The 24,801-nt window shown below is 40.8% G+C and overlaps 1 protein-coding gene across 1 annotated transcript; it reads right to left on the bottom strand.

The window, feature by feature from the left end:
- Positions 1-9,597: 9,597 nt before the first annotated feature.
- Positions 9,598-17,785, bottom strand: LOC306776093 (thiamine transporter 1-like; the record flags this gene model as incomplete). The annotated part of the gene is made up of 5 exons (XM_079266678.1): positions 9,598-9,741; positions 10,054-10,195; positions 11,441-11,633; positions 14,745-15,501; positions 17,594-17,785. 5 exons carry the CDS (start codon positions 17,783-17,785, stop codon positions 9,598-9,600), a joined length of 1,428 nt encoding a protein of 475 aa, XP_079122804.1.
- Between the last annotated feature and the right edge of the window lie 7,016 nt (positions 17,786-24,801).

The raw sequence follows: 24,801 nt of genomic DNA, 5'->3' as shown, positions 1-24,801 counted from the left end.
ATCCACAAACGCACGCAAAGCACACAGGAATTGCGATTGCACCTTTATGCATATAAAACCATATTGAAGATGATATGTTACAAGTAAGTGCATAGAAAGGGAGTGCAGAACATTTATCTTGCAATCTTGAGAGGAAGATATGATCTGCAAGGAGCTGAGAGTGTGGAGGCGGCAGCCTGGCAGAGGACAGATAATTCCTGCTACTGAATAGACAACCAAGTGTTACATAAAATCACTCACACACAAACACGCACGCTCACACACAAAACCATGCAAAAACACTGCCTACACACACACATGTTCCATGTCTATATCCTTCTTCTTCTCTTTCCTCAATTTCAGACACTTACAAACACATCATCATTCTATTGCGTCAAGAATTCAGAGTTGCACACAGTCTGTAAAAGCTACGGTTCAGAGAACTAACTCGAGGAGCAAGCAAAAACCATTCAGAAATTGGAGTATCTTTTATTGATCAACACCGTAAATATAAATGTTGAAACAACCAATTTAAGAATCAAGCGAAGGCGTGGAAATACAAGACCAATAGTTGATGATGGGGGTGTTTGAAAAGATCAGATTTAGCCAGTAGTCGTGAGATTTCTGTATTCTGATGAATTACATAACCACAGTATCTTCCCGTCGCACCCGGCAATGATGCATAGATCCCCTGAATCACCCATTATGGTGTAAGAAGAAACACATGCACCCTCACAGCTGAGAAAGGAAATCTTGCAGTTTGACTGATTCTATTTTTCCGTCATCCAGCAGTGAGCAGATACATAAACTATGTGTTCAAAACCCTTTTCCAAACGCGAGGAAGCAGACCACAAAAGGGTGAAAGAGTGATGAAAATATCCGCCCACATGGTTGTTCAGATATACGTGACCTTTATGACGCTGCAGATGCTTGTATCGTAGCGTTACCATTCAGACACCGTCTTTGTCCCTCACCGTCTCTCTGGGTGACGAATCGGAAATCTACCGGAAGCAAACATTTCACACATCCTTACTCCATCGAGTAATTAGTCTTCACATTGTCTGACATGCACGTCTCCCAGTCCTGTTTGGCATTTCACACATTTCAAATGACAATGCGAAATAAAATAAGATGATGAACATGGTAAAGATGATACCCGCTAAACATCAGCATGTTAACATTGTCATTGTGAACATGTGACCATGCTTCCCTTGGCATTTTAGCCGAGTATGAGGTTACAGAGACGTTAACGTGGCTGTAGATATATTTTTCATCATGGTTACAATAAGACGACAAACAAACAAAAGTTTAAAGTGTCATAGATTCCAATACCTTACTTACATATAGTGTATGCTTATAATATCACTGTTTATAGTATTAGTATTGGATCTCATCAACAGAAATTATTTGATTTGAAATCGAAAAATAGACAACCCGATTCCACCTAATTTATCTAATGGGGACAGCACACATTAATTCAATCAATCTGATGGAACTGTTCCATATTTTCATCTGCAACCCCTGAGATGTCATGCTGTTTCTTTGTTGTTGTTTTTTAATTTGCAGGCTTGTAAAAATAAACCTGTTCTTAGTGAAAGGTTATTTTATTTTTGTGACTTACAAAAATGTGTTATGGCTTCAATTTGACAACATCAACTTTCCACCATCACACACTGAGTAGGGCTTCTGTCTGGTAGATTTATTGGTTCCTAATTTTGGTGTAAAATCCTCTGCATCTATGTCTCCAGCATTCCCCCTCTGATCCCTCATCTCCATTATTATGGCTTACACAACAAAGCCATTATGACTTACACAAGGAGGCTTACTGACCTGCTAAAATAGGTCATAATACCCCTGGAACACATGGACATTCTGAAATGATTGTCCGCAGGGTTAAATATATTCACCCTGTTAGTCATTGTTGTTGAGTCTGCCTCCATGTTTATCTCAGGCTGTCAGATTTAACTTTACAGCTTCTTCATTAATCTCTCACCTTTTTTCACATTGTGTTTTGCACAGATGGCCTTAATTTAAACCACCTGTGTAAACAAGTTTACCAGATAATTTAGAGTAGTTTAATCTCACTATAAAAGACTCAGAAATCAATAAATAAAGTTTGTAAATATTGTGTGTTGCTCTTAATGTCGCATTTAGTTTTCGTGGCTCCAAACCACACGCACTATCCCATAATGACGAAGCAAAACCAGGATTTTTAGATTTTGTTTTGTGTCATCAAGGGTTCCTTTTGGGCTGGTCCAAATTTGACTGGAATTCACACTTTGTTTGTTTTCTATTTAGTCTGGTTCGGTTTCACAGTGCTCAAATTAAAGTGGACCAAATAGTGATCTCGGACCAGTTATTTTGGTCCTCTCTAAATTATGACTGCTTTCAGAACCACCCCAGACTGACCGCACTAGAGTTCATTTTAAACGGACTAAATATTGGCATGTGAAGGCGCCCTAGATAGCAGCTAAAATTGGAGGAATTGACTGCTGACCGCTAGAATGCCTCGTCTGTAAATTCCATGAACTGTTGCAGGTGCGTCGTTGTTTATTACACTGTTTGGCGAACTGGAAGGGGAAGCATTCAGGATTTTGGCTCAGCAGGGGAGAAGGTCTTACACTTTTTTCATTTCAGGTTGTCGAAATATATCTCCTTTGCTTGCAAACAAATTGCTTCTTCATTGATGTTTGGCAACATAATCATAACCTCAATGTGGTAATCTGTGTTCTGAGATTAGACTGTGTTCCACTTTGAGCCAGCATTGTCGTTCTTGATTTGGGCCAAAAGACTCGCTTGTGGCTTCCCTTCGGTAACCAGACATCCCGGTTTTGACAGGGATTGTCCCAGTTTCAAGCTGAATGTCCTGAGTCCATACAAATATCCATAAAACACGAGAATGTCCCGGTTTTCAACATAATCTAAATAATCATAGTAATATTAATAATAATAACCTGTCAGTTAGTTAGCTAGCTAGCTAGGTAGCAAACTTAACTTGTAGTCTATTTACCTTTGGAAAACTTCTAGTTCGGTACAAATAGTCTTGGGCATTTCCAAAATGCAGGCGCAAAGTGTTCTGGCGGGAGTTTACTTAGTTGAACCGCATCATTTCGGGTGTTAGGGTGCTGAGGAATGACATACAGAGCAGAAACTGTGGGTTTGGGGGGATGTTTGTCATGCACATAATGAAGCAGATGGGACAAACACCATCCATGCCTGCGACCAGAGAGCATAGGCGGAGATGACTTTAGAGGGCAGAGGGTGAAAGAGGGAGAAATGTGTTGCAAGTGTTGCACGTCCTGCCATATTTGTGATTTATTTTGGATGGAGAACTAGCCCAGATGGATCATATGTTTAGCAGAGACACCAGTGTACAGCTCCCTTCCTCCCCACGTAGCCTACCACTGAATCATGTGTGTGTCAAGTTAACCCACGTGCCTGCCATGTGATATTGACAAGTAACCTCCCGAATCAGTCTGGCCTTTCATAGAAGACTGAACATTGGCAACCCGGATCAAGGGCATTCTGTATGAGTTGGGGTACAATGTCATGTTGTGGCATGGCGAGAAGATGGAAGAACCACCTATCAAAGTAATGCATGGAGCAGTGGGCTTCACTTGAGAAATACAAGTGAGCGTGCCCACACAGTGTTTGATCACTGCTCGATCAAAGGGGTGAGAAGACTGGAGGGCTTCCCCCTCAACACCAGCAGGTCATCAGTATAGGCCTATTAGTCATCAGGTACATCATGTTTACTTGATGTTTCTAGAAACATCTTTGCCACAAAGTTCAAATGTCAGAATCTGTAGACTCTCCACTGCTTAAGTCTGTAACCTTGCGAGATCGTACGTGACTCACACAGCATGCTAGGAGGCAGAGGAGCGAGCTCGACACACCTGCCTCTCACTGTGCATATTTGGTGGATCTGTGTTTCCGTCTACACTTTGAGTGAAACCAATTGACGCTCAAGAAATAACCAAGGACCTACCCATCATCTTATAAACACTGTAGTTGTCGTTTTGTTGACATTGGAGAGGATTGACAAATGGCAAGGAAGTGTACAGTTGCTGAAGTTGTAGCAGCGGTTTGGCAAAGCAGGGATGAGGATGACAGAGCTTCGGAGCCTGAAAGGGTTTGATTCCTCTGATGAAGAGAGGCTTCTTTAGATGAGCAGAGTAATGAATGTCCTATTCTTTTTAAAAATACAATTCTTTACAAAAGGGATTCAGTTGCCAGGACCCGGTGAAACGAGTTGCGCCGGGATAATGTTTGTGTTCGATCTCATGTTAGATACGCTGAACGTGGATCAACCAATCACACCTCTTCAAAATAATGCATCAACGGGGTCAACCACGTGCCCTCACTTAGGTCAAAGTTTATTTTTCTTACTTGCTCAGAGTTGCTTTGAGACGTTTCTAAATCACTCTGCAACTACACATTTTTAGGAGAGTATTCTGCGACTGTTTGTGAATACGGCCCAAGGACGGTTTAAATCAATATTAATTCAATCACCCAAACTGTCTAGAAATAGAAATCGTTGGGGACACAGTGACGTTTTTCTCTCTGGATCCCGATTTGTTGGACTGGTACAGGAAAATTGCAGCACATTCGATGAATCTACATCAAGCCGACTTTTCTCCAATTCAGTCATTGATTTTACCTGAAACATGATATCAAGTGAATGTGGAATATGTGCAGAGGTGGCCTTGTCACGCCCCACAAAGATACACCAAACTCAGGCTAAACGTAACCTTCTTTCCTTCAAGGTCCAGATGTCTGGAGAGGTCTTCAGGATGAGTCATCAGCAGGTTGACAGTTTGATTACCGGGGCCTGCTGTCCACATGTCGTAGTGAGCTTGAGCAAGACATGGAACTCCAAATTGCTCCTGATGGTTAGATCAGTGACTTGCATCGAAGCTTGCTGCCGTGTGTGCGTGTGAAAATGATTGAATGGGAGCAAACATATTAAAGCGATTTGGATTAAAAGTACTATGCATGCAGTCGATGTAACTCATTCCCCAAACTGCTGCCAGCCACGTGGAATGTGTTACATTTTTGGGTATTTAATGTGACATGTTCTTGAAATAAAGTAAAAACTGAAGAAAATAGAACTGATTCATCAAAAACAAGTTGGATGACATACAAAGCCAGTTAAGTGGTTTATGTAATATTGTCTTTACAGGGTGCTCATGTGAGTGTCATACAAAAAGTGTCACCAATAAAATCATGAATGTGTACCGGACCTGTAGTTACAGTAGTATTGCCTCATATGTAGTTGTCACGACCTGGCTGTCGGCCATGACCTATTGAGGGAGACGCAGACCGTTTACCCAAAACAAAGAGTTTTATTTGACATAACAAATTATCCAGCGACAAATGGTGCATGGCGCGAGCCGTCCTCGCTCCTCCACAGGGTGATAGGAGATGTTGCCAGGAAGGCGGAGCTTTATCCTGGCACACTGGCCCAGGTGTCTCCCGTTTACAATCTCCGGGTTCCTGCCGTTAAAGGGACACACACACACAAACCAGGAGCATGGCAGGGAACCGTCACAGTAGTTATATTGAGGGAAATACCCTGGTTGTCATTGCTGACTGTAACTATAAATAGAAAAGAAAGTTGTCTGAGCTCCTGTGTGCCCCTTTGCTAAACATCTTAGAAACTGGGGTAGACCTGCATGGCAGTTGCAGACACGAACAGTTGGGAAATGAATGAAATTATTTCCTTGTATTTCCAATAGTTTAACAAGATGAAATAATCCCACTAGCGTCGAACAAGTGTGAAAAAGAGGAACTGTGGCGGCAAACATGTTGGCCGTAGAACAGGTTTGTGTGGGAGGTATACAGCAGAACATTGTACAAAGTGATTTCTCCCACTCTACCCAGTGATCACACGGTCACCCAACTGAACAGTTCTTCCGAAGACAAAACATTTGGCATTTTCATTTGGTGATATCATTTTTGTGGAGACCATGAAGCAATCCTCAATAAATGAGAGGTAATGTGTGATGTTACAATGCAGCCAAAAGTAGTAACAGCTTACTCTTATGCATAAAATAAATATTATATATATATTTATTATATATACATATTTTTTTTTTCAGTTTGTTCACCATCAGCGCTCTTATTTTCTCTTTTTTTAACGACTATTAAAAAGGTAAAAGAAAAAGTAACGTAAAGTGTTTTAGATGCATGCAAACATAAATACAGAGAAAATAAACTAAATTGAACTCGTCGTTTTTTGTTGAATCTACCACTTCCTTAAAACTTGTATTCATTGCTGTTAGATGTGTGACTACAACAAGTGAAACGCAGGTTAAGTATGATTATTTTACCCTCGGTTAACATACTGTAAAGTTCAGACGACTCATTCCCAACAAGAAGTTCTGACTTTGTACATACATTGTGACGCTGCAGATGACCTGTACGGTCCACGATGATTTGAACATGTGCGAGGGTGAGTAAACCGGTGCGTCAAGACAAAGTATTATAAAGCTCATTAATTCTGTCGATCTTTCGTACTTCTGCCTCTCGTTCAATAAATCCAAACCCCAAGTGATCTGGCTGTTGCTTTCATTTCTCTCAGAGGTGAGGGAATGATGACTGTGTGACCTCAGGGAACTGCAATAAAGTGGGTGGCTGTTTATTTGCAGCTGATCGTGAGTTACGAGGTGGATGATCATAAACCTGCTTCCTTAATTATCTTACAACACTATATAGTTAGTGTCTACCTCTGACGGAAAGACTGATAACCACAACTGAATAAACTGTACCCACCCTTTTTTTAGATTCATGAAAGCTTGAATTCACATGAATAACCTCCGAGACTCCAAATTCATCCTCGTCTGACAGCGCTGGCAGAGCAGTTTTTTTTTCTTCAAATTTCAGTTAACTCCACTTTAAATCAGTTCCAGTAATATATTCTCACAGGGAGACATACGCATTATCCCAATAGGCTTTTTTCCACAGAAGACATTTTGACCTGTCACAGCAGGAAAAGCACAAGTGTGAATAATGAAATTAATGATGGCTGAACATCCTTTAGCTGCTTCAGTTTTGGGGTGGGCATGTCAGCTCCGTTGGGGTGGGCATGTCAGCTCCGTGTCACACTGTCATGGCTCACTGTGACATTTATGTAGAATGCAGACCCATTGTTATTATTCACAGTTTAACTTTTCCAACTACGACAAGTCAAAATGTCTGCTCTTTCCCTTGTTATGACATGTTTTAAAATGGCCAGTTCTGATCAGTTGTTGGAATGCTTAACAGCATTCCAACAACTAATCTATTTACAGACACGGCCGTCATTTTGCACCACCTAGCTCGTTCAAGCCTTTTCACTTCCTTCACGCCGTTAATATTAGTCCGCGAGCAGCTGACTACCGTCCTCTTCCGCAACGGGCGTAGTGCGGTTCCTGCTCCGCTGCTTCTCCGAAACCCGTCTGAGGTCGTCCTACGTCACACAACCCTAGAAAAGAAGCTCGGTAACACTTTAGAATAACTACACGCTGTGAGGCATTAGTTCAGTGTGAGTAAACACTTAATTCATCATTTTTAAAGCATTGTTCCTACATTAACACTCATTAGTATACAATTTATAACAGTTATAAATGTTTTATTCTTGATTAACAAGCTTCTATTATGTGTTTCATGATTGTGTTTTCATACTTTATAAATGATAGATTCCCCATTTGTAAATGAAGTATTATAAATATATTACAAACCAATTATTAAGGAGTTGTAGATGATTAATAACATCCTTTATGAAGTGTTAGTAAATGATTAATAACTTATTTAGATGTACCTTCATGCATTTATATATATAATGATTGATATATTCGCTAATGGTTAGGGACTATGTTAATATATGCTTTATGAATGCATATTAACACTGCAATTCATGATTAATTCAGGTAGTTACTGTTAAGTATTTTGTGTGACCTCTTCTAATGTGAAGACTATCTATGCTTTACAAAGCATTTATAAATGACATTGAAAGGCCATCAGTGCCTGAAACCCCACAAAAGGTAAATAGACACAACACAAAGTGATCAAGTACATATCAATATTTATTACAAGATGCAAACAATGTACTCTTAAATACAAACCTCTCAGCCACATGGATTCATGTAAAAACCAAAACAAAGAGATTCTCCTTCAGAAGAATATGGCTGTATGTAGGAACAATGCTTTATAAATGATGAATTAAGTGTTTACTCATACTTAACTAATGCTTCATAGCGTGTAGTTATTACAAAGTGTTACCAGAAGCTCTTTGCTCTACATTTAACGAGAGTCTTAACAACACCAGACAAAACTAAGGGACTTGTCATCAATATATTAACAATAAGCAAGTGCGACACGTAAAATGTGCCAGCTCATTCCAGCTAATAGCTGCCCTTAATATCCATCGTGGGACCTTTATTATTGACTGTTGTAATTATGAATTAAAGGTCAGACGTGACTACGCATGCATCATCCAACCACTTGGGGAGGGTCATTTCCATTTTTTCTATCTGCCTGACTGCTGTGTGGTGTCATTCATGAATGAGGACAGAAATTGCTTATCGACTAATAGAAACATGCAGAGCATTAGGTTTACGCACCACATGCTGAGAATCACAGCACTGAACTGATTGTAACGAGGTCGCTTGATTGATTACGGCACATGATTAGCAAAAAAACACGTATGCAATCATGTCCCTACACATGTATAATAAAAGCTGTTGTACACATACAAACCCATCAGAAGCTAGAGCAGACTGACTCAGACCTGTTTGAACAAGGCTAAGCCTTAAAAAACGAACTGGGTCTGTTACCTGGCAACAACATGTTGCTTTAAGATATTCGTCCTATTGCACTATAATAATGCCTCAATTCACCAAATTCAATCCCAAGTTTACTGCTGATTTAGTGTCTAAACATCAACAGCAAGCTGAGAGGCATATAGAGCTATTTGCCATAACAAAACATTGAATGAGACTTACTGGACATCATTACAGCAGGCTGTTGGTGCTCGGGAGGCTGATCAGCATTTATAAAAGAGCTTACATAAATGTTCATGCAAGCCTGATAAATATCCTGTAGATGCACTTTTGTAGATTATTTCATCAATCAACCACAAACACAAGAAGCAAACCTTATACGCATTGTGACTCAGGCATATATGTACACGTAGGTGAACACTAGAACATACTGGAAACAATATTGATTTCAACATGTCAGCATCTCAACGAGAAGGACGACTGAGATTCATAGCTTTGAACGTCCAAAAGGTTATAATTCACATATTCTGTCACACTAGATATATTTACTTTGAAAACATACATCCAGAATGATAGTCTAAAATGTCTGTGTTTCACAGAGCTGCAGTGTAGTGCTATCATTGTTTTACATTGTGCAGGTAGTGTCCTCTGGTGGCCACGTTTAAGAAATGCACTTTCCTTAATTTCCTCACAGCACGTCTGTAGAATCGATAAGTTACATCATGGTGATGACAGACTGATAACTCAACCACATTGAATAGCTTGATGTTCATGTAAGTATGAATCTTTAATCTTTTTTGTGTGTAGCTGCTGTAATAAATGATGACAGTTTTGATTAAAATGATAATTGGGGTCTTCAAAGGCTTGAGGCCTCTGGCAGGTTGGTGCCTCTCTCTGTCTGGTTGGCTCCAGCGGGACGCTTCATGTGGAGCACAGTATACACACCTCGGACTGTGAACAGCAGGGAAATGGCAACAAAGTACGAGGCGTAGATAAGGAACTGAAAAGATGTGAGGGGGTTACTTGCACTGTGGACGATGACTTGTAAATCAAAAAACAAAAATCATCCGAACATTCTCTTTTGATCCGTCTCCTTCTGTATGTTTATTAAAAGTCCCTTCAAACAGCATAATGTTGTTCTGAGGCCTTTAATCAGCACTCTTAATTGTTTTTATTTAAGCTCCAATAAAATATCTTTATAATCCAAGTTAAGCTCATAGGTATCACTCAGTATTCTACTTTCAATGAATGAATGAATGAAATATAAAGCCGATAAATCATCTCCTGAACTCAACGTGTGATGTGTGAGTACCTGCGAGGTGATGGTGAGCTGCAGAGACTTGGAGCTGATGACGATGGCGGTGAGGACACTCTGGAGGATCGTGCCCACAAAACTGTTCATGCCGAAAACCAAAGCGAAGCGCTTCCTGCTCAGCATCTTGGCTATCTGAAAACTGGGAAGTACGTACATGATAGTGCTCATACGCTTTGACCAATTCAGTTATAACATAGTAATATGAACTTGGACCTACAACAAAGGATAATCAAATATTGAAAAAATGAATTCGACAATTTGGTGGTATAGCTAAAGTCAGCATGCTATTATGCTGAAAATTACAATGTTAACATGAGGATGCATAGCAGATTGTATTAAGCATATTCACCATTCTACTTTAGGGTTTTAGCATGCTAACCTTTACTAATTAAAAAAAGTATAGCTGAGGCAGATGGAAACATAATTTGTTGTTCATTTGGTTATAGACAACAATTTTGAACAAATACAATGTTTGACGTGATGACCCCGATTGTGTTTGTTTCCTGTCAATTCATTGAAAATAGACCACAAGTGTCAACCTCAGGGAGCCACAATAGAGGAAAAGTTAGGGCAGCACTAAAGTCATTAGGATACATCGTCTGGAACCATGAATGTCAATCCGTCTATTAGATGTTAAGGTTTTTCACAAGATAAGTAAAAACCTTAACTTTATGGTGGCAACAGATAAAGTCAATAAGTCATCCACATTGGGATTTATCTTCTGCGGACATGGTTGGACTGCATGTATCAAATTGTATGGCAATCTAGCCTCACATTTCACATTTCAGGGACCACGAGAGTAATATATCCAATAATTGTTGAGATAATTCCGTTTTGACCAATGTTTGTGGACCGGCCAACCGTCATTGCCATCGCTAAAAATGATTTGACTGAAAGCTCTTCATTTTGTCCCACACAGCAGGGACAAGATATGAGGAAAATAACCCAGGAAAATAAAGGAAAATAACCCAGTTTGAAAACAAGCAGAGTAATTCATTCATCTTGTGGTGTTAGTGGTGGATGTAATTGACTTATGTTGTGCTCAGGGAAATCTTTGCACAACCTGAGTATTAAGCATCGCTGGAGCCCAAATTACACACGTAAGTACAAATAAAAAGATGGATCAAGCTGCACGAAGCGATTGTGTCGTTAACTGTGCAACAACACCATTAAATACGGTTAGGATGCATTTGGAGGTTTAGAATACTCTCCACTCGCCATAGAACCATTACAGCCCGTGAGGCATATCTAGACTTGTTTAACACACAAAACATCTTTGTGGTGTCATACATTCAAATTCAACACAGTAAATCATGCACGTGTTCACACTGATACAGTATTTGTGGACTGTTGTGCTGCTGACACTTCTATAATGCATTCTTACGTGCAGATGGTGGTGAGCGCCATGTAAACGGTTTTGAAGAGGAAGAAGCATGAGTAGCTGATCCAGATGTTGTCAGTCCGATCCATTAGGAATATAGCTCCTGCGATCAGGAACGTGAAACCCCCCAGGACCAGTTCCCCCCACACAGACCACTCCAGAGACATGTGTCCCACAGCAACAGTGGCTGCGGCTCCTAAAGGAGAACACATTCATTCTGAGTCACTGCACGACTACCGGGTTAGTTCAAAATGTATTCACAGTTCATCCCAACACAGTCAAATATATTCAGCTTTGTCTTCAATCTGTCACATAATATCCATGTCTCCATGGAATAATGACGCTCTTCAGCAGCAGGATATGCATCGATATAATTCTGTCCAACATTTGACGAGTTGAACTCTTCTCTTTTGGAAAGTGACGTTTCTCATTTCAGCCACAAGGTGGCACAGTGTAGCCCAGACACATCACAAGACTCCTCGTATGACATGTGAAGGAGTTATGAGACCTTCATCCCTGTCGATGGATGTACGATCGGGGACTCCACTGGCTCTTTGAAGCATTGGTTATTTTAGGTCTCCCTTTTTTTGCCCTCTTTTTATCTTTTGAAATTCTCTCTTGTTTCATCCCCCCACTCTTCATCTCACGTCACTTTAACTTGCTTGCTACATATTCATCACAATTTCCACAACTACAACTGCCATGTCGAACCTTTCTTGTAATTGCTGAAGATTGAATAAAAAGTAAAGCGAGTTCAGTGTGGTGAGGGTAAATAGGGAACACCAGAGACATGGATCTCTTCACTCAGAGCTCTTTATCTACGCGACTGAAGAGAAGCGAAGTGTAATTGCTTCACTAATCTAAATGTGTACATTTCCTTTAAGTCCTTGTCTATTCGTGATCAATCAGTGCTAATAGTCCAACATGGACACCACTGGAACTTGTGTGTATTTAAGATATACTTAATCAATCCCCGGGTGCTGATTAGCAGAGGTGGGTCAAATGAAGACTGAATCATTGGACCAGTTTCCTCAGCAGTGTCAATTGGAGGCTTAGTAGGGTCAGCAGGGGCCAACTGTACAGCTTCATAGGGAGGAATCAATAATGCAGCTGGGCTCTACAGTGTTTAAATTGGTCTCAGTTTAATTGGATATGTTTTTGTACTTATTATATGTTTTAACCAATTTTATATGTGACAGCAAGAGGTGTTAACAGAGATCTTGAAAGTTAGAGGTTCACCAAAGGTATTAAGACTCATCCCCTGAGAATCTGGAATATCAGCGGCAAATTCCACAGCAATCCATTAAATAGTTGATGAGATATTTAGGTCTGGACCAAAGAAGTGGGCAGACCCTCCATAAAGCACTGATAGAGCCATGTAGGTAGTGTGGCTAAAAGAAGAACAGTCAGAATTGATGGAGAGGGCATCCTGACTTTTAATCCCGATTTAAGAACTGCATTATTTTTTCCACAGAGTTGCCTCTTACTGCCCATGTTTTTCCAACATCATGCCCACAGTTTGTAACACAGACTTTCTGTTTATAATCTGAGGTATTCATGCCCTATTTGAGTCAACCTTGACGCCATCATTAGTTTCACCCAAATTTATGAAGGTTCAAACACAAGCTGCATGCAGGTCACCCTGCTTATGAACCACTTTGTAATATGTGTGGCATCGAAGAGGAAAAATATGTGACATCACGCTGCGTTTGGCTTTTCACGCTGATTAGATAACATCATACTGTGTGTGTAGTGTATGTGGGGGAGTGAAATATGTATTTGCAAGCTTTAAACTGTGTGTGTGTGTGGCCTGAATCTAAACTGAAAAAACAACAAAAAATATCACCCCTTTTGATGAATGGTTGGGAGAAACCATCACTCCAATTATCAACAGTCAAGTTTTTAATTGCGCAAAAGACGGGAGGTATTTCTGAAAATATGGGGCGCACTAAATTACAATGTTGAATGGCTGGAGTTAAGCTGACAATGTTATAATATGTTATCTTGGGTTGTGAGGGATGGCTTGCATTGTAGGTCATCTTGTTATCATTATGATTAGTGTCCGATAGCAATGTGATAAATGATGTCCTGATAGTCGCAGGAAGTGGGACAAGGGTTGCTACTAAAGGCGATTCTTGCAGGGTAGGTTTCTTACATTATGACACATGAATGATAACTCTATGAGGATGCCATTTTCCCAATATAATTCATTACTATTGGATATGTCCATAGCAGCTATCTATGTACATCTATTGTTATTTTTTCTCTTATTTTCAGTCGTCTTGTTTATAGTTTTATTGTTTTAATTGTGTCTGGCGTTACCTCTTTTGCAATAAAAACTGAATTATAAATAAATATGTATGTTTGAAGTGTAAATTATTTGTAATTACTGCTTAAGACCATAGATAAAAAGATGGAAGCCTGTAACTCCTTTTCCTTTGAAAATCACACCATACAAAAACATATTACTGAACATAACTCAGTTTGTTCTGCATACACATTTTGTTTTATCTTAATCCTAATGAGCTACAAGAGAATGTTGTTTTCGAGCACGAGGGCGTACAGTTATTAATATACTGAACATAAATCGTAAATGATGTGCCGTATTTTATCATGCTGGTCATCCATATTCATAGTTTCCCTTTCGGATTCCACCAACTTCTCTTTCCTCAGGGAGGTCAAGGTGGGGAACAGAAGAGAACACAGCAGGGATCTTTGGGGAAATATCAGACATAGGGACCTACAGCTTGACTGCATGTTGGGTAGAACCATTTGCAAGTGAAACGCATACAGCTGGATGCGGTTTACACAGAGTAATTGCCTTTGGCTTCTGGGGAATACAGGACTATCAGTTCTATAATCAATAAAAGTGTACTGGCTGGATGGCAGCAGCTGCTGTACCCATATGGGGATGAGAGCAGGCAATTAAACATTCTAATTAATGTTGCTGCTATTGTCCGCCGTACTTTGGGGGTTGTGAATACCGGTACTGATAATAGAAAGGGATTGAGTTCTTTCTTTCTATTTATTCAATTATTTTTTTGCCGCAGAATGTGTAGAATGAAAACAAAATCCACCTACCAGCACCTCTAAAACTCAATAATGAATAAAACACGTCTCATCCGCTTAAACCGCACAAAAATATGAGTTAAAGACTTCATGGAGATTTACAGTATGTGCCGGGCTATTTCTTTGCAAGGAGCCTACAGTCAAGGCTGTTAATTGTTAAATGGATTATTATTTCCGATGCATTACATGTTCATCTTGAAGCTGGTTAAAGTGGTGCTTGTAATGGTGCATTAGTTACCTGACAGTGTGCTGAGGCTGTCCACCCCTCCATTGTAGGCCGTGAAGTTGTGAGGCTGCGTGTAAACCCAGAGGAGCTGGACGTACCCTGTAACCTGGTAAAAGCCACATCTCCCTGTAGCTGCCCATATGCAGAAGTAGAGCATGGCCGCAGACGAATAACATTTCTTGCAGTCCAATACGAGTCTCCTAAACATCCTCCTCACGTGCCTGGCAGCCGTCACGCTCTTAACCCACGTGGAAAAGTCTTGGCTTTCAGAGTCGTGACGGTCTTCACCTGAGCTTCCCTGTTGGGCAGAATACGTCCCCTTAAGAAGTAAACTAGTCTCCGGCATGGGCAGGAAAAAGGAGGTTATGAGTGCTACGGAGACAGAGATGAGAGTCACAATAGCTAAGCAGTACAAGGACACCCCACCCAAAGACACTAGCAGTTGACCCAGCAGAGCGCCCACAGCGTAGCCCAGCAGCACGGCCCCTTTGACATAACTGGTCACTTTCTGATAGTAGCTAGGCTGCACCACACTGTACATGTAGGATAAATAGGCCACATCTGCTGCCATGGCAATGCTGTAGATGAAGAAGGCCAACTGAGCCGAGCGGACCCCCGAGCCAACTAGTACCAGCAAAAACATTGTGACTTGGCTGAGCCCCTGGAGGATGATTACAGGCTTGTACCTGAGGAAGTCTGTCACCAGGAGGACTGGGATGAGGAGAACCAGGCTCGAGTAAGTCCACACGGGATACACCTGTCTCGTCACCTGGAAATGGAGGAAGGTGGAGACCTAATTATTCTTTAGAAAATGATTCCTAACTGGTATGGAAACACGATGAGATCAGCACTCCGTCATGCAGTTCTACCTCTTTTCATAATCAATGAAAAATCACTTCTGCATGTTCATGATGGAACAGGAAACACTTCGAATGAGGCTCATAATGTGATAAATTGATTCATTATATTATTATGACAATAAACACAATGGCACCAGCTTGGAAGGCATGGTAAGCAAAAAATATGGTTATTAAATTGATTGTTCCAGTTCAGTTGTTTATGGGCGTTTCACTTTAGCTTCGACTGAAATCCGATTCAAAGATGGGTTTTTATGGCAGTGGCACAATTTCAAATCTGCCTGATCTCTATCAGCTGTTATGTAACAAAACAATGTGTGTGAATGAGATCAGACAGTTGTTGTAAATAGTGATTTGTATAGGAAGTGTCAGAGTCTTACATAAATAAGAGGTTTGATAATGAGTCATCTGTCTCCAGAGGACACATTATAATGACTTTGGTGTCCATATTCATTTTCTTAGTGGTACCTTAATAAGGTCAAACTGCCCTCTTAACCAACACTTTGGTAAGGGTAAACTGAATAAAGTAACACCCATAACCCCTGCTGTACCAATCAGTAGCTACAACAGTTAACCGAACATTTTTCACACCAATTAAACACATGTGCATTGAAATAGAGATGCCACTGTGCAAGCTGTTTGAGAGAAAAACTGAGAAAATTCCTTCATTGTACAGACTTGAGCTATTAGCTAATATCCCAACCCTCACTCTCCTAATTCTGTTTGTGGCAAATCAACATGGAACACTGCGGTAGTCATTCTGTAAACGCATGGATCAAACCAACTGTGTTGGTAAGTATTCAGTCTAAATGCATCCTTAAGAGCTCCTTGAGCATATCTTAGTCACTCTTGTGTCAAATGTACTTCATTGGTACGTTTGGAACAGGAAATTGAATCTCTGGAGTCTGCACTTTGTTCACCAACTTAGTAAATTCCAATAAACTTCATATGGAATCTCAACAGCCTCTCAGGACCACAAGTTGAAACGTAATTTGCATCATACATGGTTGAGCATGAAATGAGTACACCTCGGGTGAACCTGCCATAAAGTGGCTCCCAGCCCGCCTTGTGCATCACAAAGTGATTGTCATTGCAGAGGCGTGAAGGACTCTATTCAGTTTCTTCTTAATGCCCCCATGTGAGGCACAATGCTGTCGAGGCTCCCCCCGTTCCCTCCAGTCTGAACCAAAAGCTTTGAACTCTCTCATGTAAAGAGGACAGCTCTGCTGACGCTAGTCGAGCTAGTGCTTACATCCGTTTGCAGTGGCTGTACATTATTAGTTGTGGTGGTATTTTCTCTCCATGTATGGAGAGAAAATAACATGGTGAATAATGTAAAGAAGTAATACATATTACAATAAGAATTCATCCTCTTAGACAACATGTTAAACGATCAACACAACATGTGATTACTTTGCCTTGTATGGGTATTTTACACATTTGCCCACGTTGAAGGATAATCTTAAAGACTGGCGAGATTGCAAAATTGTATTAATACATTCTTGATTTTACTTATTTCAGTAACCGTCTGAACCTCTTTTTTAGTGCCACCATCAGGTTAAACATTTTGTGAAAGGACGTAATTTGACGTTAGGCTACATCTTTAGTTATCAGGTGGTGTCATTCAAAATATTATTTGACTCAATTTAAACTGACAGTTCACTAAACTATATTAGAGGCATAGCCAACATAATGCCAATATTATGAGCACAGCATTAATATGTCATAAGGGCATGAATAATGGAAAACAATTATAATGACTTACATATTACATTTGTAACCAATAAAGCAACTAGTTACTGTAGTTCTGACTATACATTGACAGACGTCTGAACCAAACATCCACTATTTGGATTAATCCTGTATATTCATAACTTTGTTTACATGCATTTAGATTATTCATATTATGTATATTAAAACAAAAAACCTAGCAAACCTAATGACCTTAAAGCCTCCATCACCGTGCAGCAGTCACAAATCTCATTTCATAGCTCAGTGCCTCACCTGCTCGGTGGTGAGATTCTTGTAAGTCCCTGTGAGGAACTCTGTCATGAAGGGCTCTATAGGCTTCATCATGGAGCAGAAACCATAGATGCAGAGCGGCACAGTGGGGCCCACCCAACCAGCATGGCAGGGCATATAATGGCCTGCCCAGCAAGGCCTGCTACCACACTCCCCGCTCCAGCAAAAACCCATCGTTCCTCTCCGGCTCCCCGGGGACGTCTCGCCGTGTCCGGCGAGAGCACAGTCTAATTTAGGGCAGTTTAATCTGTTGAGATATGGAAGCGCCTGATAAGGCCAAGGTGAGACTGATTGTGAACACCGAGTCCCCTGCTTTGCCATTGTTGTTTCTCTCCTCTGAAGTTTTCTACGATGAGACAGAAAAAAGAAAAAAAAAAGAAAAGTGAGGCTGTAAGGCATTAAGATGAAATATGAGGTAGGGAGCCTCTGGGACTCCAGCGGGTTATAATAAATACCGTCTCCTCCTCTGTCTTTATACAAAACCTCCTCATTCCTGCAGATATTGAGGAAGGGGTGGAGGTCAAGCAGAGGAATATGTATGAGTGTGTGTCTCCGTGCAGGTGTACGCATCATAGTGCATATGTGCATATGTACACACACAGCGTGTACATATGCTGTGCCTGTTTAGCTTCTGTGGAGTCTAAAAACAATGTGAGTGATGCATGAAGTGATTCAGCACTGTTTTAATCAAGGAGATATTAGATTATATAAAGTATAAATTTACAAAAATACTTAGTGCACTTTCACCAGACTGCTAAAGAGTGATGTAGACACTTGGACGCATCCACAAATCTCACTCAGCTCGGAATTAAATCTACCCAATTTTCAATTTTCCAGAGTAGCTCTGATCAAATTATCTTAACTCTCAGTGTTTTGTCTTTTGTGACCGTGATAAATAACAAGTTCATAACTTTAAAGCCAGTTTGCAGGATGGCTTGGCAGTCAATTCTTAATACTCAGGGAAAGAAATAAGCAAGGCAATCATTCCCGAGCTGAGAATTACTGTAGTCTGTAATTTAAAATATCCCACGGCGAATTATGAGTCACCAGTGGGGTGTCAACAGAAAGCTCTGCCTCAGCTCAAACCGTCAGACCGCTGCCATGACTTAATTCTCAACATCAAGGTCACCGGATAGGAAAAATATTATTCATATTTACACATTTGGCATTTCTAGTTTAATGTCAGATTTACTGTATGTGATGCTCAGTGACTGTGGCTGGAGGGAGCAGAGATACAGAGACACACAATCTGACCTTCACACCATCAGAGTAAAACTGTAATGTTACCAACATTTGGTTCTATTATCAATCCATGTTGAAGAACAGTAATACATAAAATATTCATCCTTTCATCTACAAAGTACCTGTGTTTTCATTAATCTGCTTCTGTATCAATGTTGCTGAGGTATTTAACTTAGTTCAATTCAAAGCTGATACCCATGATTACATGATAGGAGTAGTTGTATATTTTTTGAATTGGCTGCACTGGCAGTAGTTGCATCAGTACTACTCTTCCTTTGCTTCCTCCTCTTATGTTTCCCATATTGAAAGAAGCTTATACAACATAGCAAAATACATTCTTAAAAAAAATCTCCAGACCAAAAAATACGATTAACACAACACGACTGCAAGATGCTGTGCCAAGATCGCACCATCCAACACCCTCGCCCTACTCTCTGGACTCATTACGCTCTTAATCATCTCTGACCTGCAGTCTTCTTCCTTATTAATCTACAGCAGACAGAGATGAACCTCATTCTCATTTGGAGGAGCCAGATTAACTCATTTTCTTTCTCTGTAATCTCCTACAGTCTGTACTGGGACAGAAGTGATGATCAAAAGGTATCTATCCTCCATTTCCCCTTCCTTTCCGTCTGCAAATTCATGTGTAAAGATGGTGAGACGGCCTGATGATAGCTGGAGCAGAGTGGGGGCCATGGGAGGCAATGGCAGGTAAATGTCTGACATTGCCTGCTGCGAGCAGTCGGGCCAAATGGAGCTCAGCGTGGGGAAGGACATCTAAAAGCTCAGGCCGCGTCACCTGCACCGGCTCAGTAAAAAAACAAATCCTGATAAGAAACCATTTGGAATTAGATTTTGGGGTGAACACGGTCGACACTTTGTTGAGTAAGCTCTGAAATGCCCGGGTTGACCCTGCTGTGAACAAGGAGTTTAGCACCATAAGCAAACCTTTTCAAAAACCTTACCTTAATCTCACCTTTGTCAAAGGGACATCTTTTACTACATGTTCTCCTTCTCAACAGCATTGCTCTTAGGTTATGTGATTTCCTCCCCCTCACTTTATATTTCATCTACCCTAGCCTATTTGTCCTTTCTTCATCATCACTTCTGAACTGCAGGATCTGAGATACAGCGAGTGTTCAAAGCCAGCCCTGATGCATTGATTCCTAATTCTTCAACAGACCAAACCCCTCTTCCCACAAGCTCCTTCCCCCCCATCCTTGCTGGCAAATCATATGAGGCCGCGGCAGTCAGGAGCCTGACTTTGAAACAAACACTGAGTGTGGGCTGGGGGTTTGGGTTGGTGTGTGTGTGTGTGAGTATATTGAGGTGTTTTGTGCGGCTCAGATAAGCATATGTTTGCAGTGGTTTGGCTGGAAAACAGAACTCCCACTGCCTTAAGCTGATAAGACTTGGAAGTTCTGTGCATGTGTGTGTTTGTGTGTGTGTGTGTGTGTTTTTCCCACCCTCCATTATGGCTCTTGTTGATTTCACTGGACAATAAATTGGATGTATAATAAGGGGACTGCCGCAAGTTTCTGGTTTAAACAAGAAGACAAACACAATATAATCCAGCACCACTTACAAACACTTTAAAAAAAAAATACTTTACATCAGTGCAACACTTCATTTCCACAGAGCCATTTTGATTCAGTTCTCAACAAGACTAATGCATATTGAACATAGTGTAATTGGTGGTCTGTTGGTCCCCTACGATATCGCCACAGCAATTTATTCCTGAATATCTAGGTGAGTGTAAAATGAATTAAAAATACTTTTGTGTTACATTTACGATATATTTCTTCAAAAGCCAAGTGATCTGCTGTGAACCATAGGTTTTTGGCACCACTAGAAACACAGGGACCTGAGACAGAGTCCCTAAAGCTGGTAATTCAGCCTTCAACTATTACCTGCATACAATTCTAACCTCAGCATAAACCAAAATCTAAAACAAAATTTCACCATTTGTCAAAGTTAGATAAAATCCTGAAACACAGACTACATTTCACTCAACTCTACCAACTCAAACACATTATAGCTGTGATGTAATAAGTTGCATATCAGCACTGGACTGTCTTAATAAAGAGAGTACTCATCTAAGAGTGCATTTCATTCCAATATACTGGATTGAATTGGAAAACTTCCAAATATTTACTGCACCAACAGATTGTTTGAGTGCAGTGGGTCGAGAACAGAGTGTTGAAACTTCATGTTGTAATCATCTATCTGAAGGTTCTCAGGAAGCCTTTGGGCCAGAAGCACTAAATGCTGGTCATCATGGAAAGCACCCGTAACACTAGATGGAGCTCTTGCTTCATCATACACCCGCAACATCACTCCTCATCTCTGTGACGCACGGCGGTCATGACACATTCCTGACGATTTTTGACAGTCTCAAACTTGTGAGAGCTTCAGGATGAGCAGCACATGATTGACACACTGATGGACGGACAAACAGTGAAAACCTCAAAAACCAGCTGTCCTCAGGCGGCCATCTGCCGCTTCCTGTCTAATTGGATGATGAGTGCTTCATTTGGAATGCTTGTTTGATTGCTTAATATTTTGTCTCCACATGTTTTGAATTATCTTCCAGGCTTTTTATTGTTCCGACACGGTTACAATGGATGTAGCATAATTAGTAATGGCGCTGGAAGTACAAGCAGTAACAGTCAATATATCGTAGCTGTAGCTGACAGCAGCTGTGATCTATTGACGTGCTTGTGGTGAAGATATAACTTGGTCCACAGAATCATATAAAGTGCTGGTTGTTGGCTTACAGCGAAGCCCCTTTGACATTTTGTTCACTCAACCATGGGAAATGAAATGAAATATTGTAAAGATCCAGGATTTCACAGTATTCACCTACAGTAATGTGGCACAAAAAATCATGCTTTATCCTCTCAACTCTGACCACAATGTACAATATGATGGACATGTCTGGACATTGCTGCTATGATCACACCCAGAAAACTTATGAATTGTACAGTAGAACCAATTTGTCACAGGGGCATGTTCCCCGTTTTTCACTCTACCTGTCAGTCGGAGGAAAATTGAAAAAAAAAACATTTCCATGATGCATTCTGGCATAACTCTGAATAACCCTGCTGGATAACAGATAAAGGGTATGCAGGTATAAATACGTGTTTTCTAGGGGTGTAACGGTTCACAAAATTCACGGTCTTGCTCACATCTTGTATTGTTACTTACATCTTGCAAAAGAGATTTTTTATCTCAATGGGACTACCTGGTTAAATAAAGGTTTAAAACAACAAAAATAGGTTGCTGTTGTCTCCAAATAAAATATATATATTTTTTATTCAAACGTATTGTTCGGTTCGTCATGCGTACCGAACCGTGAGCCTCGTACCGAACGGTTCAATACGAATACGCGTATTGTTACACCCCTAGTGTTTTCAGTTTTTACTGGAAACACTGCCACACCATTGCTAATTACTGACTGTGGACAGCCCCCCAAAAAAAGAAAATCAAGAGATACAGTAACAGTATGTTGCAGTGCATGTAAGAATCAAATCAAATGAATATGGTGAGAAAAAAACAAACAAAAGAGAAGCTTGTGGAATTCAAATGTCACTGAATATCAATACGTCAATGGCACTGTAAAGCTCACAAGGAGCTGCTTCCGATCAACACTTCACATTTGAGCCAAGTGGACCTATGGCTGTCAGCGCTGATCCCAAACCTGTGACATTTAAAAAGGGGAAACAAGGAGGGTTTTCACTGCCTCATTGCACAAAATGACAGTAATAAGGTGTGTGACAGGGATGATAGCCGTAGCTGGAATTTCTGGCATTCAGAGCTCAACTCTCTTGGCCATACTTGTTATTTTGATTGCAACAGAAGCTTTCTATTCAATCATTTTGTTTGTAAGGTAACTCTTAAAGGACGACATTGGACTGCAAACAAGACTAAAAGCCTCGGGACCCTGAGGCAGTTTTTTCCATCAGAAATTGTCACACATTGAAAAATAAGCACAACCTCATATTGTGTCTGTGAAGGTTCCACACAGACTCCAAAACTTTCGTTCGTCATTAATGTTTCATGAAAAGGTTTGGTCGCCTGCATTTTTTTCACATCCGTCAAAAGCCTTTGGACCGTTGTTTGATCACTCAGAGCCACTGTATAAGCAAAACATCATCATCCAAAAAGGCATTTAATCAGCAGATTCACTTCATCTCCCAAAGCACTTCACGACAAACAACCTAAAGGCTACAGAGATGTGTAATTTGAGGTGTGGCAGATTGCAGAACAGCTTAATTTGGAGATAATAGCAACCTATCACAAAAAAAAGAATATACGAAATATGAGACAGTTAAGAGTGTGCTCTGGGCAACTATTTGATAGTATCTTGCTGATGTCGTGCATTCATTATCCCCCGTTTTGGACTAGCAGACCAAAAGCAGACCAACTAGGATGCCATTAGTTTTGCAGGTATTTGGAACTGATGAAGGTGCTGGACGTGACATTTTACAGAAATGCCAGTCAGTTAATGTTACCCTCTCTGGACCATGAATGTCTGTGCAAAATGGAATGGAAATCCATTCTACAGTTGTCGAGATATTTCAGTCTGGACCAAAGTGGACCCGCTCATCAACCTACTCACCAACATTGCCATCCATGAAAACCCAGAATCCCCATCCTCTCTGATATATTGTCATGGGAGTACCTGGTACTTGGTAGGTATATATAGTTACTCCATGAATTCAGATAAGGATCAAATTAACTTTCTTCATTAGCCAGAGTGTCATTGGTGTTCAGTGTATTTAGGGCTCGTTTTAGTCAAAGCTTGCCCGCAAAACCAGGGAACAAAATGTAACTGATTATAAAGACTTTGCTGTGTGCAATGTCACAGGGTTGTCCATCTATCTTACAGGCAACACACGTATAAAATGGTAAGCTTGGTAAGGCTGGTGGACAGTGTTAGGGAAGTGACACATTCTAGAGTTCCTCGGAGCAATTCCTACAGAGGTCACCGATGACTTAATACCACTTTAACAAGTCCTAAACAGATAAATGACTTGAAAAAAATTACTCAATATGGCAATGTTCACGGCAGTTAGACTATATCTATTAGGAGCCATGCATTAAAACTCATTAGAGCTTGTTTGGAAAGGATAGGAGGTCTTTGGCACCAATCAATCAAGGTCATTGCTAAAATGACACCATGCCTTAGCTGGAGGCCTCTTAGACTGATGAGTGTCAGCGGCTTCTGGTGAGCGCTTGAGGGCTAATGTCCCCCTCACTGGGCTCCCCTCTTTCCCCTCCTCGCAGATGAGTCCTGATCTGACAGAGAGAGCTGCAGGAGGGGGATGGAAATAAAAGCTGACATATCCTCTCCACATCTTGTCAGAATAGTGTTCTTTTGCCCTGATCCAATATCCAGAACCTCTTGTTCTCTTCCCCCCCCCCCCCCCCTTTCACCCTAGTTCTCAATCGTATAGGCTGCTCAAGTTAGCTGTGAATAGACTGTCTTTTCCCTGTGTGGGGGTTTGCTAGCACCCGTGAACGTGTGTGCATGCAATACTTTAAGCACTGCTTTACCAGTACCCCTTTCTCTTTGCCTCCAGTCTTCCCCTTTCGGTCTTTCCACCCTTTATCACCTTAATTTCTCCCCTTTATTCTCTCTGCATCATAATAGATCCAAAATTGTGGGGGTAATTGTGGCAGAGGAGGAGGAGGAAGAAGACTATACGAAGAAGGAGGAGATGATTAGCTCAACAGTTATTTTGTGTGGTAGGACGGATTATTTTGTGCTGCATTTTTGGTTCTGACCGCCTTCCGTTTGACAGCTCTCTTCCAGATCCTTCAGGGTGCTTCCTTCCGCAATCAACTAATCATATTCTTTATAGTGGTGTCTTTCATAAGACTCTGTATTTTGGCTCCCGTCCAAACAGGAAACAGTACTTACTCTACATTATTTGGGCAGAGAT

The sequence above is a fragment of the Melanostigma gelatinosum genome (genome assembly GCF_949748355.1).
Source record: "Melanostigma gelatinosum genome assembly, chromosome: 4".
In the NCBI taxonomy this organism is placed as follows: Eukaryota; Metazoa; Chordata; class Actinopteri; order Perciformes; family Zoarcidae; genus Melanostigma; species Melanostigma gelatinosum.
The sequence above is the reverse complement of the archived record's forward strand: the minus strand, read 5'-3'. Positions and strand labels throughout refer to the sequence as shown.